The 16,359-nt window shown below is 39.1% G+C and overlaps 2 protein-coding genes across 2 annotated transcripts; both read left to right on the forward strand.

The window, feature by feature from the left end:
• The first annotated feature begins 641 nt into the window (after positions 1–641).
• On the forward strand, positions 642–3,922 carry LOC145435180 (uncharacterized). The gene has a single exon (XM_080312495.1). It carries the CDS (start codon positions 644–646, stop codon positions 2,798–2,800), a length of 2,157 nt encoding a protein of 718 aa, XP_080168621.1. The 5' UTR covers positions 642–643; the 3' UTR covers positions 2,801–3,922.
• On the forward strand, positions 3,762–14,689 carry LOC145435197 (tricarboxylate transport protein, mitochondrial-like). The gene is made up of 9 exons (XM_080312522.1): positions 3,762–4,098; positions 4,164–4,265; positions 6,085–6,190; positions 7,320–7,458; positions 8,409–8,493; positions 8,773–8,869; positions 9,737–9,860; positions 10,141–10,214; positions 12,362–14,689. The coding sequence occupies exons 1-9, from the start codon at positions 3,777–3,779 to the stop codon at positions 12,480–12,482; spliced, it is 1,170 nt and encodes a 389-aa protein (XP_080168648.1). The 5' UTR covers positions 3,762–3,776; the 3' UTR covers positions 12,483–14,689.
• The last annotated feature ends 1,670 nt before the right edge of the window (positions 14,690–16,359 follow it).

Here is a 16,359-nt window from a genome sequence, read left to right on the forward strand (position 1 = left end):
CGTTATTCACATGCAATTTTTGTGTTTCTTTGTTGCTTATTTTTCGTTACCGCTCAGCAAGTCATATTATTGTATTTACTGTTATATTATTTCTAAAACTAAATTATTTTCCACTGCCGGTAATAGTATTTATGTTATTCTCTTTTTCTCCACTGTGTTATGCTTATCTTTTCTATATATGCATTTGCCTAGTTCTGTAGAAGTAAATACCCCTGTCGCATCCTACATTGGTACTAATGACATAATTTGTGGCTTATACCGTGTAATTTTTGTCAGGTTTTGGAACCTGCGTGATGATTAAAAAACGAATGCCTGCTGATTCTTATGCTACAACCAGAAAATTTTCATCTTTTCCAAAATTAGATTAGAATTACAGCTACAAATTTTTCCAAGTCATTAGAATTAGAATTATAGCTGCACGGTTATTTCTAAGTTAGCATTATAGCTTCATTTTTTTTCCGAATTAGAATTCGAATTACTGAATTTGAGTAAACACGGAAATTAAAACAACTTCTACTAACATCCAATCATAGTCACCTCTTATTCTGTGAAATTATTACATGCCCTGCTACATTCCTCATTGGTACTAACAACTTACTTTCTATCTCGCAGCTAATAATTGTCAAGCTATGCAACCTTTGTAATGATCAGAAAACGTAATCACGATTCGTCGTCGCAATGGAAAGATTATGCTGAAAATTTTTCAGAGTTGATGCAACACGGAAGTCAAGCTCTCAGCAGCTCGTCTCAAGAAATCGAGGAATCGCCATTTTCCGAGGAAAACGATTCTGCGGACCTATTTTCTGAGTCAGCCTCCAAGGCAAAGTACCAGCGTGTCAAAAATGATTCGGACAGGAAAAAAAATCTGAAAAATCTAGTTTCCAGCCCAATTATCGGCGCTAATCTACCCAGAAACAAATCAGCGCTCTTCTCAAAGTCTTTGATGGAATGTTGTACCCCTGATCCTGAATTCACGAGCCCCTCGGGAAGTACTAGCAAACGTGTTAGGAGCACCCCATCTGGTAGTCCGATTTTGAATAAATCTATGAGAAAAGGTGCGTTGATACCGATTAGCCCGATAACACCAGGTGCTGACTATAGTTTGCTTGACAACACCAGCGTATTTACAGTACACGGCAGTGAAACAACAATACGACATCAATTTTGTGACCAAACGACATTAGCTACACCATTGGATATCAGTGATAGCGAAATTGAAGATTATTCGCAAGGAAATCTGTTTTTTACAAAGAAATCTCGTGCGAGAGATGAAGAAGACATCGAGATATCTGATTTTGAGTCTCAAAAAGTGGAACGCAAACCCAAAAACGTGTTGAACACGACCGGAACCGCATGGATCAAGAATGTGCAGCAAAAAATCGAGGAAAACTGGCAAAAAAAGGTGGCTAAACTCGAAAAAAAGGCAGATTGTGACGAACCGTCTTCTTGTTACGATTCGGGCAAAAAAGTGAAGTGCGTAAAAGGCGGTTTGGCGGAAAAATTGACCGCAGTTATAAAGAGAGAGACCGCACAAAAATCCGTGTTCATGCAAATGTTTCGTACGAAGAAATTGAAAATCGGTGATGCTTTATGTCTCAAGATATTGTCCGACTCTAAAGAAGGACTTTTAAGGATAATCGAGTGTAAAAAAGTCGATGAAAATGCATCGTTTACGCTGATTTTACCGGGGGATGTTGCCGACAATTTCGACTTTCGTTTGGGGCTCGACATTCAAGTCTACCCCCCTTTTCAAAGACTCGAAATGCAATCTTCCGGGACCACAGTGCTTTTGTCGGCTTATAATATCATTACCAATCCGAGCTCTGAAAGTTATGACTCTGAGGAATCTCAAACGTTCGAGAACCTCCTAAATTGTTTGGAGACTGTCGGTTATAATGATAGTATCAGCATTGTAGCTACAGTTCAAAGGATATTTTGTCGCTTAAATTCCGGTGAAAAATGGAGCTTGTTATGCAGTGATGCGTATGGATCGTTATTTCTTGTGGAAACTCCCCAATTTTCGGATAATACCACTCTTATCGAACTTTTGGCGCACGGCGAAGGAAACCGCGTAATTTTCAAGAACTTATTCACGAAAGGACGCGCTGTGAGGTCACAGCAGCCTTCATTGTTCAGCGTGATCGATTCCGTGTGGGATTCATCCGGGAATGGACTTGTTAACAATTCGTTCGGGAGTCAAAGCCAGATTTCTAGTCCTGAATTTGTGCCGATATCGCCGCCTAGTTTTTGTTACCTTTTTAACACGGACGACACTTCTTGGGTACTTTTTCCTACTAAAGAATTAGGAATAGAATGCGACTTAGTGGGGTGTGGAAAAAAAATTTGCAATATAATCAGTGATTTAAATCGGCCCACGAATGCAGGCGATCAACAAAATTGTTTACAAGATATACTGTATCACGCCACGAATTTGGTGGAATTTTCTGAGATTATTAGTCAGGATTTTGATGAAAACCAAAGGTTTTCGTTGGCATCAAAATTTGTTGCCTTCAAAGACGCAAGTGAATTTGATTCGCAGGATTTGTATTCTTCACAACGTAACCATATCGCGATCGAAATAGCTGATTCTTGCACAGCGGGAGACTCTGAAAACTACGAAATACTGGTTAAAAATTCATGCTTACTGCCTCGAAATATGACCGCCGAATCTTACCTGGTGTTCAAAGACGTGTCTCTTGTTTTGGAGAAAGTTATTGCTGACGAATTTTCGAGAGTTGAATTGTGCGATTGTGTTTGTGAAATAGAAAGGTTTTTGCATCAGGCCTGTTCACAAAGATGACTGTAAAAAGTGATCATAAATTGTAGGCCTACGGTACAGTAGGCTACAGTAGGGGTGTTCACAAATGAATTTTTCTCTCAAATCGTACTGGCTACTTGATAAAATGTCTAGGTTACCTAATTTAAGCCTACACACCAAATTTGGTTCAATTCCAGCTAGTACCCGCATTGCTCCAGGAGAAGAAAGTTTCTATTTATTATATAAAAATAAGTTTGAAAAAAATTGAAAATTTTCTGTTCACCCCATGAAAGTGTTGGGCTGTCTACAGAAACGATGTTCACCAAATTTGGTTCAATTCCAACCAGCGGAAGTGAAGTTATTGCCATCAAAATATTTGGATTTGAATAAAATAGTATTTACGGTGGGCACCACTATAATAAATAATTAAATAATTGGCTACAGTAGGCTATATACCATTTTATTGATAATCCAAATTTTTCGACGGCAATAACTCCGCTTCCACTGGTTGGAATTGAACCTAATTTGGTGAATCGACGACCAAACACAACAAAAGGGGTGAACAGAAAATTTTCAATTTTTTTATGTATAATTTTTATATAATAAATTGAAACTTCCTTTTCCTGTAGCAATGCGGGTACTGGCTGGAATTGAACCAAATTTGGTGTGTAGGCTTGGATTAGGTAACCTAGACATTTTATCAAGCAGCCAGTACGATTTGAGAAAAAAAGTCATTTTTGAACACCCCCTTGGCTACAGTGATGATTAGAGCCTGATCGATATCGGATTTTTGAAGCGTCACTGATAAAACTGATAACATCACTGATAATTCTGATGTATTTAACCGATATTCAACAGATATGGCGTCTAGCTTAACGCGAATTTCCAAAACTTTGCAACATTTATTTGACCAGTTTTACAGGTATAGCTTGAACATGAAATAAACTAGAAAGGCTGCATCTGGACACTTATATCCCATAAGAAATTTATAAACATTCCCAATTGGTGTTCTATTTTTATGTGTGACTTATTTTCCATTCGGTCATCGAATATTTTGCATTTTCATCAATTTTTACGAGTTACAAACGTCATTTTATGCACTGCCTGTTTTTATACGATTTCCACGCAAGTTCTTGATTCTGAATTTTTTTTTCGTTTTTTAGATCCGTTACATTTGACTAGTTATATCGGTATGAGTAACGAAAACAGGCCGACGTCGTTATGGGCGTCTATGTCGCCCTCGACGAGAATTTTGGGCTTGCAAACGGAAAAAAGACGATTCGCGGCCCTCGCGGCCGGAAAAAATCAACCCAAAAATCCAGTCAAGGCCGTCTTGGCAGGTATTTGAAATTGTGTCAACGCCATTACTAACTACGGATGAAGATTGGTGGCTTTTTGTGTTCAGGTGGAATCGCTGGGGGCATTGAAATATGCATCACTTTTCCTACGGAATACGTGAAAACGCAATTGCAGTTGGCGGAGGGCATGCACCCTCCCAAATACGCAGGTAATTTTGTCATCATTTTACTTCAACTTTTAACTAATGTTGGAGGGATTATTTGTGGCATGGTGTTCTATCTCCAAAGAACAGAGTATTCTGTTTGATTAATATAATATGTTCCAACTTAACAAGTTCTAATCATAAGAGTAGTGATATTTACAGCTGACAAGTTGTTACCAAGTACTTCAACAAGCTCTCCAGCCCAGCGCTGGACGGCTAGAAAATTTTCAGCCTTGCCGAATTTAATTAGAATTTGAATGATAGCTACATAGCTTCGGCCGAATTAGGTTAAAATAGAATTGAAATCGTAAACACTTCAAAGTTCAATTAAATTCAGAAACTGAAAGAAATCCGGCAAAAAACGAGTCCAGCTCATATCATATCAGACTTCATAACTAGGGCGATTGTTTTTTGACATGTCAAATTTTGTCAAAATTGTAGCGTTGGGTCAAAATTTGTCAAAATTGATTACCAAGTCAAAATTTTTTTGAACTCTGCATTTCGTTTGTATCGTAGATTTTGCACTATGCAAACTTTTCATTTGATAGTTTGCAGCTTGTGACCTACTTTATAGGCCTACCGTTGTAGACGGCCCATTGTCTGCTCATTGTGAATCATAAACGGTCAAATTAATCAAATAGGTTGCCACGTGGTGTTATGCTCAACGTACCGCAATATCCGTACTGAAGCAAGACTGCTTGGGCATTGCATGGCTCTTATATCGAGAAGTGCATGATGAAAAATTTTGATGTGGACAACATTGTCAGAATGAAGCAACACGGTGTCGTCGGTGTGTGACCAGCAGTGTACGCACGACTTGAGTGTTGTCAGCTGACAACTGCTGCTGTTGAACGTTCTTTCCCCATTCTTGGCAAGCTACTTAGTAAGGACAGACAGTCCCAACCGGAAATGAAGATAAGCAGTACAATTTTAACATTATGTGGAAAAACACCTAATTTGCATACGGGAGGTCCAAATTTGGTCAAAATTCATTTTTTTAGGTCAAAATTTTGATTTTTTTTTAGCTCAAAATTTTCCATCGTTTAGGTTGAAAAAAAATCGTGCTACTCATAAGCATGGAATTAGCAAATGTCTGCACAGCAAGCTTGGCTGTTTTCACACTAGACAGTTCTCATGTAGCATTTTCGGGAAAACCAGAAACTAGATTGGAATTGAAATGAATGCATAGTGGCATTGCACAGATTAGGTTAGAATTAGATTACCGCAGGGTTGTAATGACTCGAGTCATGACTCGACTCGAGTCACGATTTTCTGATGACTCGACTTGACTCGAGTTATTTTCTCAAAATACGGAAATGACTTGACTCGACTTGAGTCAATCTGTGAATTGACTCGACTTGGACTCGAGTCACTGCGCATGACTCGAACCGAGTCATATGACTTGATACTTAGACAGCCAAGACCGACATTTCATTGTAATTTCGAAGAACAGTAAAGTGACCACCCTACTGGGATTTCTTCTGATTGGTGCTGTTACTTGAAAATGCGACCAGAGACTGCTAAAAGTGAGGAAAATTAGTATATTATAAATGCAAAACATGACTTTAACTGGAAACTGAGCAGTCAACACAATGACTTGGACCCGGACTCGAGTCATAATACCATGACTCGGACTTGACCCTCTGCTCGATGACTTGGACTCGGAGTTGACTCGGTGGTGAATTGAAAATGACTCGACTTGACTCGAGTCAAAACGATATAAGTGAAATTGACTTGTGACTCGGAGACTTGGTTACAACCCTGACAATTAGACACACTAGAAGTGTCTAGTTTTCCAAGGCTGACCAATCTCGGCGTGTTTTAGGTATCGGCGATTGCGTTCGACAGACTGTTAGAAGCCACGGCGTTTTGGGATTATACAGAGGCCTCAGTTCACTCGTGTATGGGTCTATCCCTAAAGCTGCAGTTCGGTGAGTTCTAGTTTGCGAGGATTTGTGCTGGTAGTATTACTTGGAAAAGTGATCACAACAGTAACTGCTCGGAAATTTTTAACGCTACATATCCCAAAACGATGAATTTTAATAATACAGTGGTCTTGTAAATTAGTCTGTAGTGATTCGACTTGACACGAGTTAATTTGTGTATAGGCTCGACATGTAGGTTACTCTAGTCATTGTGCATGACTCGAACCAAGTCATATAACTCGAGACTAGGACAGCCAAGATCATCGGAATTCGTTGAAATTCAGCACTTTATCTCTTGAAATATTCGGTTACCCGCATAAGTTGCTGAGCCTTCAAGAAATGTGAACGTATTCTCCAGGGTTGTAACCAAGTCGCAAGGTTCCAAGTCACAATCTTAATTTTATAGCTTTGACTCGAGTCAAAATCCCACTTTCAGCAACTTTGCTTGGTGTTTTGCATTCATGATATACACTTGAATAGTATATTCATATTGAAATGAACCCGAATATTTTCGGCTGACACTCGTCAGGGGTAATCGTCAGCAACTAGTAGAGAATTCAAAAGAACAGCGTATATCAACAATCGTAACACAAAATATGACGTCACCAGCAGGGAATGTCGAATACGAGAGCGTTTAATGTACTGGTGCTGGTGACGTCATATTTTGTGTTACGATTGTTGATATACGCTGTCCTTTTGAATTCTCTACTAGTTGCTGACGATTACCCCTGACGAGTGTCAGCCGAAAATATTCGGGTTCATTTCAATATGAATATACTATTCAATTGTATATTGAAGTTCTGTACCTCCAAGAAGCTATTCATAATATACTAATTCTACTCAATTTTAACAGTTTCTGATCTCATTTTCAAGTTCCAGTACTAAAAGACGAAATACCAATAATGTGGTGATTTTACGATTCTTCGAAATTACAATGAAATGTCGGTCTTGGCCGTCCTAGTCTCGAGTCATAGGACTTGGTCCGAGTCTTGCGCTCCTAATACAAGTCAAGTCAATACCCAAATTGACTCGAGTCAAGTCGAGTCACCAAGAAATCGCGACTCGAGTCATTACAACCCTGGTATTCTCTGACAATGCATGCCGTAAGTTTAACTGCGATTTCGATACTTTTCAGATTTGGAGTTTTCGAGAAGTTATCAAACTACAGACGGGATGCCAACGGAAAATTGACTCCGACCGACGGCCTGCTGTGTGGGCTGGGTGCCGGCCTGGCCGAAGCCGTGTTTGTAGTATGTCCCATGGAAACGATAAAGGTATGATAAGTATAATGGCAGGGTTGTAATGACTCGACACTTTTTATTGACTCTACTTGACTCGAGTCATTTTCTCTAAAATGGAAAACGAGTCGACTCGAGTCACGATTTTTTGGTGACTCGACTTGACTGGAGTCATTTTTTCAAATGCGTTAAATGACTTGACTCGAGTCAATTTTTGACTCAAATTTTTATTGACTCCACTTGACTCGAGTCATTTTCTTAAAAATGGAAAAAGAGTCGACTCCAGTCACGATTTTTTGGTGACTCGACTTGACTCGAGTCATTTTTTCAAATGTGTTAAAGGACTCGACTCGAGTTAATTTTTGACTCAACTTTTTATTGACTCTACTTGACTCGAGTCATTTTTTTTTAAATGAAAAACGAGTCGACTCGACTCACGACTCGACTTGACTCGAGTCATTTTCTCAAATACGGAAATGACTCGACTCTAGTCAATCTGTGTGTTGACTCGAGTCATTGCGCATGACTCGGACCAAGTCATATGACTCGAGACTCAGACGGCCAAGACCGACATTTCATTGTAATTTTGAAGAATAGTAAAGTTACCTCACTATTGGGATTTTGTCTATTGGTACTGGTACTTGAAAATGCGACCAGAAACTGCTAAAAGTGAGGAAATTTGATATATTATAAATGCGATTTATTCGATATCACCAAGCAGAGTTAAAAAAAGTGGGTTAACAAGACTTAACCTGGAAACTTGAGCAGTTAACACACTGACTTGGACCCGAACTCGAGTCAAAATGCTATGACTCGGACTCCAACCTCTACTAACTGACTTGGACTCGGACTTGACTCGATTGTGAATTGAAAATGACTCGAATCGAAACAATAAAATGAAAATTGACTTGTGACTCGGTTACAACCCTAATATTAGGTACCTTGTCTCCAAGAAGCCACTAAAATTCAATTGCCGATTTCGGCAGGTAAAATTCATCCACGATCAGACCGGACCCAACCCGCGATTCAAAGGTTTTTTCCGCGGCGTCGTGCAGATTGTCAAAGAATCGGGTATGCTGCTTTTTATGCAATTCATTCTCTCCCTATTTCAATCGGAAATTTGCTGATATTTGTGAATTTTACGCCGCTGCGATCTCGCGGTCATTTGTACCTCGTTTGTGGCGCAGCGTAACTTGCAAAGAGACTATTGAATAATATATTGATATTGAAATCAGAGTCTGGCAACCAGAAAGTCTTCACCTTTTCAGCCGTATTAGATTGGAATTAGAGCTGCACATATTTTCTAAATTATGTTAGAATATGAATGCTACGTCTACGTTGAATTTTCAGGTATTCGCGGTACGTATCAAGGTCTAACGGCGACTATGTTGAAGCAAGGCTCGAATCAGGCTATTCGTTTCTTCGTTATGACCTCGTTAAGGAATTGGTGAGAGCATTAGTGAAGGGGTGGGGGAATTGCGGCTCGCGGGCCTGGAAAACCGTTTTTGACTTGAAAACTGACAAATTTTTACATGAAAAACTTTATTTTAACGAAACCTGGCTTTACAAAGAATTCCAGTAGTTACATCATGTATTATGGTGGAAATAATTGAAATTTGTTGTAGTACAACGAACGATACTTTCCTACATTCTCGGGTAGAAGGTGTCTGTCCTTACTAAGTAGCTTGCCAAGAATGGAGACAGAACGTTCAACAGCAGCAGTTGTTGGCTGACAACACCGAAGTTGTGCGTACACTGCTGGTGACGAACCGTGTTGCTTCATTCTGACAATGTTGTCTACATCACAATTTTTCATCATGCGCTTCTTGATCTAAGAACCAATGCCCACGCAGTCTTGCTTCAGTTGGGATATTACGTTACGTTGAGCGTAACACCATGCCAACCTATTTGTTTCATTTGACCGTTTATGATTCACAATGAGCAGACAATGGGCCGTCTACAACGGTAGGCCTATGAAGGTGGCTACAAGCTGTAAGATATCTAATGATAAGTTCATGGACAGTGCAAATATCTCCGATACAAACGAAATGCAGGGGTCGAAAAAATTTTGACTTTGTATACTATTTTGACAGTTTTTTGACCTAACGCTACAATTTTGACCTATTTTGACATGTCAAAAAAATCGCCCTAGTCATAAGTTTCTGTTCAGTTACAAGTAGAAGTAATTATTTCTAGGTGTGTCAAAACTACTGTGAGTCTGGTGAAAGTTGTCAGTAAAACCTACTTAAGTACTCGGAAATAATCAAAGTATTTCGATTACCGTGATTACCGAAATTGTTTTTTTTTAACTCAGGTGGCGTGGGGATGACCCAGGTAAAGATATCGGAATGGTAATGACGGCCACGTTTGGGGCCATAGCCGGGGCTGCGTCAGTATTTGGGAACACGCCTCTCGACGTCATCAAGACTCGAATGCAGGTTAGCTAACTACAGTACAGGTATATTTTCTCTCTCTGTGACACTATCCCAGTCCGAGTAATGCTGTAGCCTGCAGACTCGGACAGTAGATAATTCTAATTTGAATAATTAGATTGAAGTGGCGGTAATTTTATTCTAATCTAATTTGTGAAATGTTTCTATGGTCTTATTTTAATTCTAATCCAATTTCCGGTTTCCTGAAAATGTTACACGAGAACCGCAAAGTGCTCAGGAGAACGAATTCTAATGTGATATTAACGCGTCCGCCAATATTTTACAGGGTTTGGAATCTCACAAGTACAAGAATACTTGGGACTGCGCCACCAAGATTTGGAAAAACGAAGGATTTTCTGCGTAAGACCGAAATTCTTTTTAGATTTTGGTGATCGGATATGAAATCTTGACACCGACTCATGATTGAGCAGAGCTGTATGAACTACTACATTTCCGAAATGCATAAGTACTGCTAGAACTACTCGATTTTTAAAACTCATACCTAGAACTAGAGCTACTCGTTCTTCAAAACCAGCAAATACAGTGGTTCCCAACCGGGGGGGAATTTCGAAATTTTTAGGGGGGAATCTGGTCTAATTTTTTTAGGGAAAATCTGGCATTGGCATTGTATGGGAAGATACACTTGGTTCACAAGGTTTTTAGATTTTTATGGTATGGAACTGTTAAGTAGAAATTAGTTCTTTACAATTTAATGTTTCTTTGGTGGATTTCAAGCTAGGTGTCTTCCGTAGATATTGCACCCCCTGATAAAGTGAGGCTCACGAGACGATCTCGTTGGGTCCGCGACAGCCTCTTGACGAAATTGCTACTAAGCAGGAAAACGTCAAGCCGAACTCAGCACAAGGCACTCAGCACTAGTGAAATTGTTCAACTTTTTAAGCCAACATATGAGCTAACGTGAAAAACATACCGTGCCAAATTCATCGATTCAACTCAAGCCTATAGCAAGCGGACTTGGTGATTTATTTTTCGTCAGCGGCTACCCAACCGGTCAAAAACAGGTCAAATCTGACTGTACTTTACCAAAGTTTAGTGTGGTTCGCCATAGTTCGGACATATCTGAATATGTTCGGCCATTAATTGCTCAGTCAACAAATGGTTACGTGTTGAAAAGCACATTTTTTAGTCACAGGAAACTTTTTCATAGGGGGGGAATGTTAGCTCAAATATCGTCCAAGGGGGGCACGAGAAAAGTTTGGGAACCACTGAGCAAATAGAACTAAAACCACTCAGTTTTTAAGACTCGCAACTAGAACTAGGTAGAATTACTCACTTTCCGAAACCCGCAAATTTAGAACTAGTACTACTCACTTTTTAAAACTCCCATCTACAACTAAAACTACCCGCTTTTCAAAATGTTCAACTAGAACTGCTCACTTTATGAAATCCACAACTAGAATTAAAACTATAACTACTCAACCAGTAGTTAGGTGACTGTCATCTAAATCGGAACTACCGTAATTTTCCATGTATAATGCGCAAAATTTTACCGAATTTTTGCCCTAAAATAGGGGGGTGCGTATTATACATGGGTACAGCAAGCCTTGAAAAAAAATCTCCCTCGATCAAAAACTTGAAATCACACCTTTCTTCATGTTTGTTTCCAATCGCGCATCACCTCTAGCCATCGCGCCCCGTAATTCGTATTATAGAGTGTAACGCGCTGCCAAATAGAGAAGCGTGTTGCCAATTAACGAAAAGCGTGCACTCTTGCTGAGTTGGTTTGCCGTTTGTACGCGAGCGAAATTAGGTCGCGCATTGCTACAAGCGTGCGCAGCAATCCTTGCTGATTCATCGTGTCAACGACAGGCCTTAACAATCGCATACACAAGAGGCCATGTGCACAAGATATAATCGCTTGCGTAATCAGTCGCATCCCCAACAGGACTGGTGCGCCCGACATAACCGTTGGCTTGAGCAATCGCATCTGTAATTGTAATAGGCCTCGTGCGCAAGATGTCGTGTCGCTGTCCTGAACTATTGTGTCGCCGACCTCACAGGCTTTGCCTACTATCTAATCTCGTTTAGAGACAATGCCGTTAATTGTATTATGATTAGCGATCGTTATGTCATGATTGTTCGACAGTGACATCGCAAAATAGAACAACATCGTGTACTAAAACACAACTATTCATGTACTGCGAATGCAGGGTGCGTACTATACATGGGTACAGGCTTTTTCACAGAATTTACACGCCATTTTAAGGGTGCGTATTATACATGGGGGCGCACTATATTCGGAAAATTACGGTACTCACCTTTTGAAAATCGCATTTAGAACTAGAACTACTCAATTCTGAAAAGTCGCAACTAAAACTAGAACTACTCAATTCTGAAAACTAGCAACTAGAACTGGAACTGCTCACTTTTTGAAACTCGCATCTACAACTAGAACTAGGACTATTTATTCAAACCAGTAGTTGGTTGGCTGCCAACTTAATAGATTAGCGGTCTAAGTGTTTTGATGGTGTATATTTATGTTCCAGATTCTACAAAGGCACGATTCCACGCCTGGGACGCGTCTGCGCCGACGTAGCCCTCGTTTTCGTACTATACGAAGAAACTGTCAAGTTCCTAAACCGAGTGTGGCCAGAAAAGGACCAATGAACACTATGCAATTTCCTCGTAATTTATAGACGGCAGTCAACAACTGGGAACACTTGAATTGAAGCATGATTTGGGCCGTGTTTCCGCTGGGTATGGCGTCACGCGTGGAGTATTAGCATACCGCAAATAAGGCCACTTTGTTGGATTATTATTTATAGCGCTTCTCAAGTACGAGTGTTCCCAGTTTTCTAATAATTAGTGATTTCGCTTGCTTGTGTACGGAGGTATGCTATAATGAATAGTATATTGGTATTGAAGTATTTTTGGCTGACATTCATTTGTCTGGGGGTAGTTGTCAGCAACTTGTAAAGAATTTGAATATTTGTGAACGAAATTGTGTGCCTTGTAGTAGTTTAATTTGACCAAAATCCAATGAGGGTTTTGTGTGCAACTGTCCATTAGGGGTCTTCAAAAATGACTTTTTTCTCATATTGTACTGGCTACTCGATAAAATTGTTAGGTTACCTAATTTAAGCCTACAAACCAAATATGGTTCAATTCCAGCCAGTAGCCGCATTGCCACAGGAGAACAAATTTTATATTTATTATATAAAAAAAAATTTTAAAAAATTGTAAAATTTCTGTTCACCCCATGAAAGTGTTGGGTTGTCTATAGAAACGATGTTCACCAAATTTGGTTCGATTGCAACCAGTGGAAGCGGAGTTACTGCCGTCGAAAAATTTGGATTATGAATAAAATAGTATTTACGGTGACCATTTCTTTAACTTTTTATTATAGGTGTGCCCACCGTAACTACAGTTTTATTCAAATCCAAATTTTTCGACGGCAATAACTCCACTTCCACTGGTTGGAATTGAGCCAAATTTGGTGTGTAGGCTTAAATTAGGTACCGTAACCTGAGAAGTTTATCAAGTATCAATTTGAGAAAAAAGGTCATTTTTGAAGACCCCTACTGTGCATTGAGCTTTAAATGCCACCTGTTTGCCCCGATTTTTCTAATCTCCACGCCAGTGACGTCATCTATGTTGGTACAATTTTCCATTGTCTACTAGTTGCTGACGATTACCCCTGACGAGCGTCAGCCGAAAATATTCAGGTTCATTTCAATACGAATGTAGGCTACTATTCAGTATTCAATGTTTAAGTACTGTACCTCCGAGAGTCTTTGAGATATATATTCTACTTGCACTATTTTCGAAGTGTAGAAGTTTACTTGCCGAGAATTGATTGTGTGTGTGATCGTTAGATATTAACTGTGGCTTGTGAGTACGACGACGTCAGTACTATGCGTTACCACTGTTGTGAAATTATGAACAATTTTTTTATGGTACAGTGCAAAACTTACCGGTTTGAATCCATCCGATGATACTTTTGCATGTAAAATATATATCGTGACGTAGAAACCTATTTGTGGGCCTTGTTATATTGTAGGCCTACTTGCACTCGAGTGGTGAGTTTGCGCCTTGGTTTTCGATCTTAAAATTTGGTGTAATAGATATTCCGAATTTAGTGTCGATATTATAATCTGCTATTTTCATATATCATGAACGAATACCTTTTATTTCAAGAACGCTTCAATGACATTTCTAAGTAGCTGGTGGTTCTTTGGCAATATTTTGGCCGAACAAATCTGTGTAGTGACAGCCCATCGACTGAATCTTATTTCTTCAACTTATAAGCTTGGTGAGCTCTCCAATGTCTGTGAAATTTCTGTACCGAAAGCAGAGATAGTTAATGACCAATATTGACTTTTTTCAAGTGCTCGGGTATATCATTTTTAACCGCAGTGCAGTGAGTTCTGCCGCATTCAATTTGAGAGCTTAGAACCAAAATTCTTGAATTCTGTTTAGTGTGAAATAGTTTCTGGTTAGGCCTGCATTATTTTATCGCAGCTACAAGGCGGCGGATCATGGAGAATTATTTTGTAATTGCACCATTTGCAGTCATTAACATGAATATATTAGCAAAGAAGATCGATTTTGAAAACTGTAGATGACTCTAGACTGGTATTTAGGACGATGTTTACCAACAAATGTACTTGTGTAGTTTTGAACCCCTTGCCTTCTTGCAGTAGCATCTTCAACTACTTGAGTACGCGTGGGGACTTCTGTATGCTGTATTCACTCTGGTTTTAGTTGTAAATGTGTTCCATGTAAGGTGTTTCATCAGAGAAGTGCGACTTGGTGACTAGTATTATATTATATTATAGTTGTAGCAAAAATAAATCGTTATCCAATCTTGGAAAGTGTTGTTCTATGGTTTGAGAGTTTCAGAACAGCGCAGGTTGATTGGGTGAATAGATATATGCAGCAGTTGTTGGTTGTATTTTTCTACATATCTGTGCAGTATGTATGCTAACTTGTTACAGCTAACTATAAACTCAACTCACTCTAGAAATACAAAAGTTAGACTTGTGACTTGTTTACCGCCCAGCATAATGATACAACTCCTGCCTGCAGAGACATCACCTGTGATAAGCTATCAGATCGTTTCACCCCATTTATTCATACATACCGCGTAGTAATAAATTAATCCAAATACTTTCATTAATTTTGCGAAGAGAGCCGATACAGGTGCAAGATTTAGTTTGAGGTACCATGTGAAACATGACAGTTTTGCGAGCACTAAAACAGGTTGAGTAGCCAAGTATGCATTTAATGCATGCAGCTTACGGTTGTTCAAAAATATAAAAAAATTTGGATTCACTGGTTGCCTAAAAAACGCTGCGCACCAAATTTGACTCGATTCCAACTGGTAGATGTGAACGCACTAAAGTTTAAAAATTTAGCATTTATCATCAAAAAATTGAAAAGAAATCAAATTTTACTGTCAACCTCATGAAAGTTGTGTAAAAGAACGATGCTCACCAATTTTTGCTCGTTTCCAACTGGTAGAAGCAAATTTATTGCTGTTGAAAATTTTGGATTCGCAAAAATAGCCAGGAAGGATGGTGGGTAATCCCAGAATTATGAATGAAAAACTCAAATAACTTCGCTTCTACGGGTCGGAATTGCGTCGAATTTATTTTGCATCGCTTTCGTAGTCAACTCAACAATTTCACGAGGTCGAAAGTCAAACTTGAGTTTTTTTCAAAAACATTTTTATAATAAATTGAAAATTTTCAAACTCCTAAGCGTTCACATCAACCGGTTGGAATCGTGCAGAATTTGGTGTGCTGCGTTTTTTTACATAACCTAACAATTTAATCCCCGGAATCCAGGAAAAAACGGTAGTTGTGAAAAACCCTAATGCATCTCTTGGTATTCCGGATATGTCGTCATACAAAACAATATATTCCTCAGTTTGAGGTACAGAACTTCAATATACATTTGAATAATATATTAATATTGAAATAAACCCGAATATTTTCGTGAATCAGAACAGAATAGTCGTGAACTCTGCCATTGGCAAAGATTTAAAAGATAACACGGAAATTTACCGAGACAGATTTATTAAAATCAACAAACCCAGAACGCACCAACAGCAGGAGTCCGTGCATAATCTGAACACCGTACATTGAGCCTAAGCCATCTGCCTGGATTATTTGAATTTCTCATGCATGTTACATCATACTCATACGATTGATGATATACAATGTTCTTTCCCATTCTCTAATAGTTGCTGACGATTACCCCTGACGAGTGTCAGCCGAAAATATTCGGGTTCATTTCAATAGCAATATATTATTCAATTGTTATGAACCTCCAAGTAATGCGATTGTTCATATAGAAAATTCAGAAATCTCAACTGTTTGCTGACGATTATCCCTGACGAGTGTCAGCTAAAATATTCGGGTTTATTTCAATAGCAATATATTATTCAATTGTTATGAACCTCCAAGTAATGCGATTGTTCATATAGAAAATTCAGAAATCTCAACTGTTTGCTGACGATTATCCCTGACGAGTGTCAGCT

Source organism: Botryllus schlosseri, chromosome 3, assembly GCF_051294905.1.
Source record: "Botryllus schlosseri isolate E-star chromosome 3, Bs_hap1, whole genome shotgun sequence".
Taxonomy (NCBI): domain Eukaryota; kingdom Metazoa; phylum Chordata; class Ascidiacea; order Stolidobranchia; family Styelidae; genus Botryllus; species Botryllus schlosseri.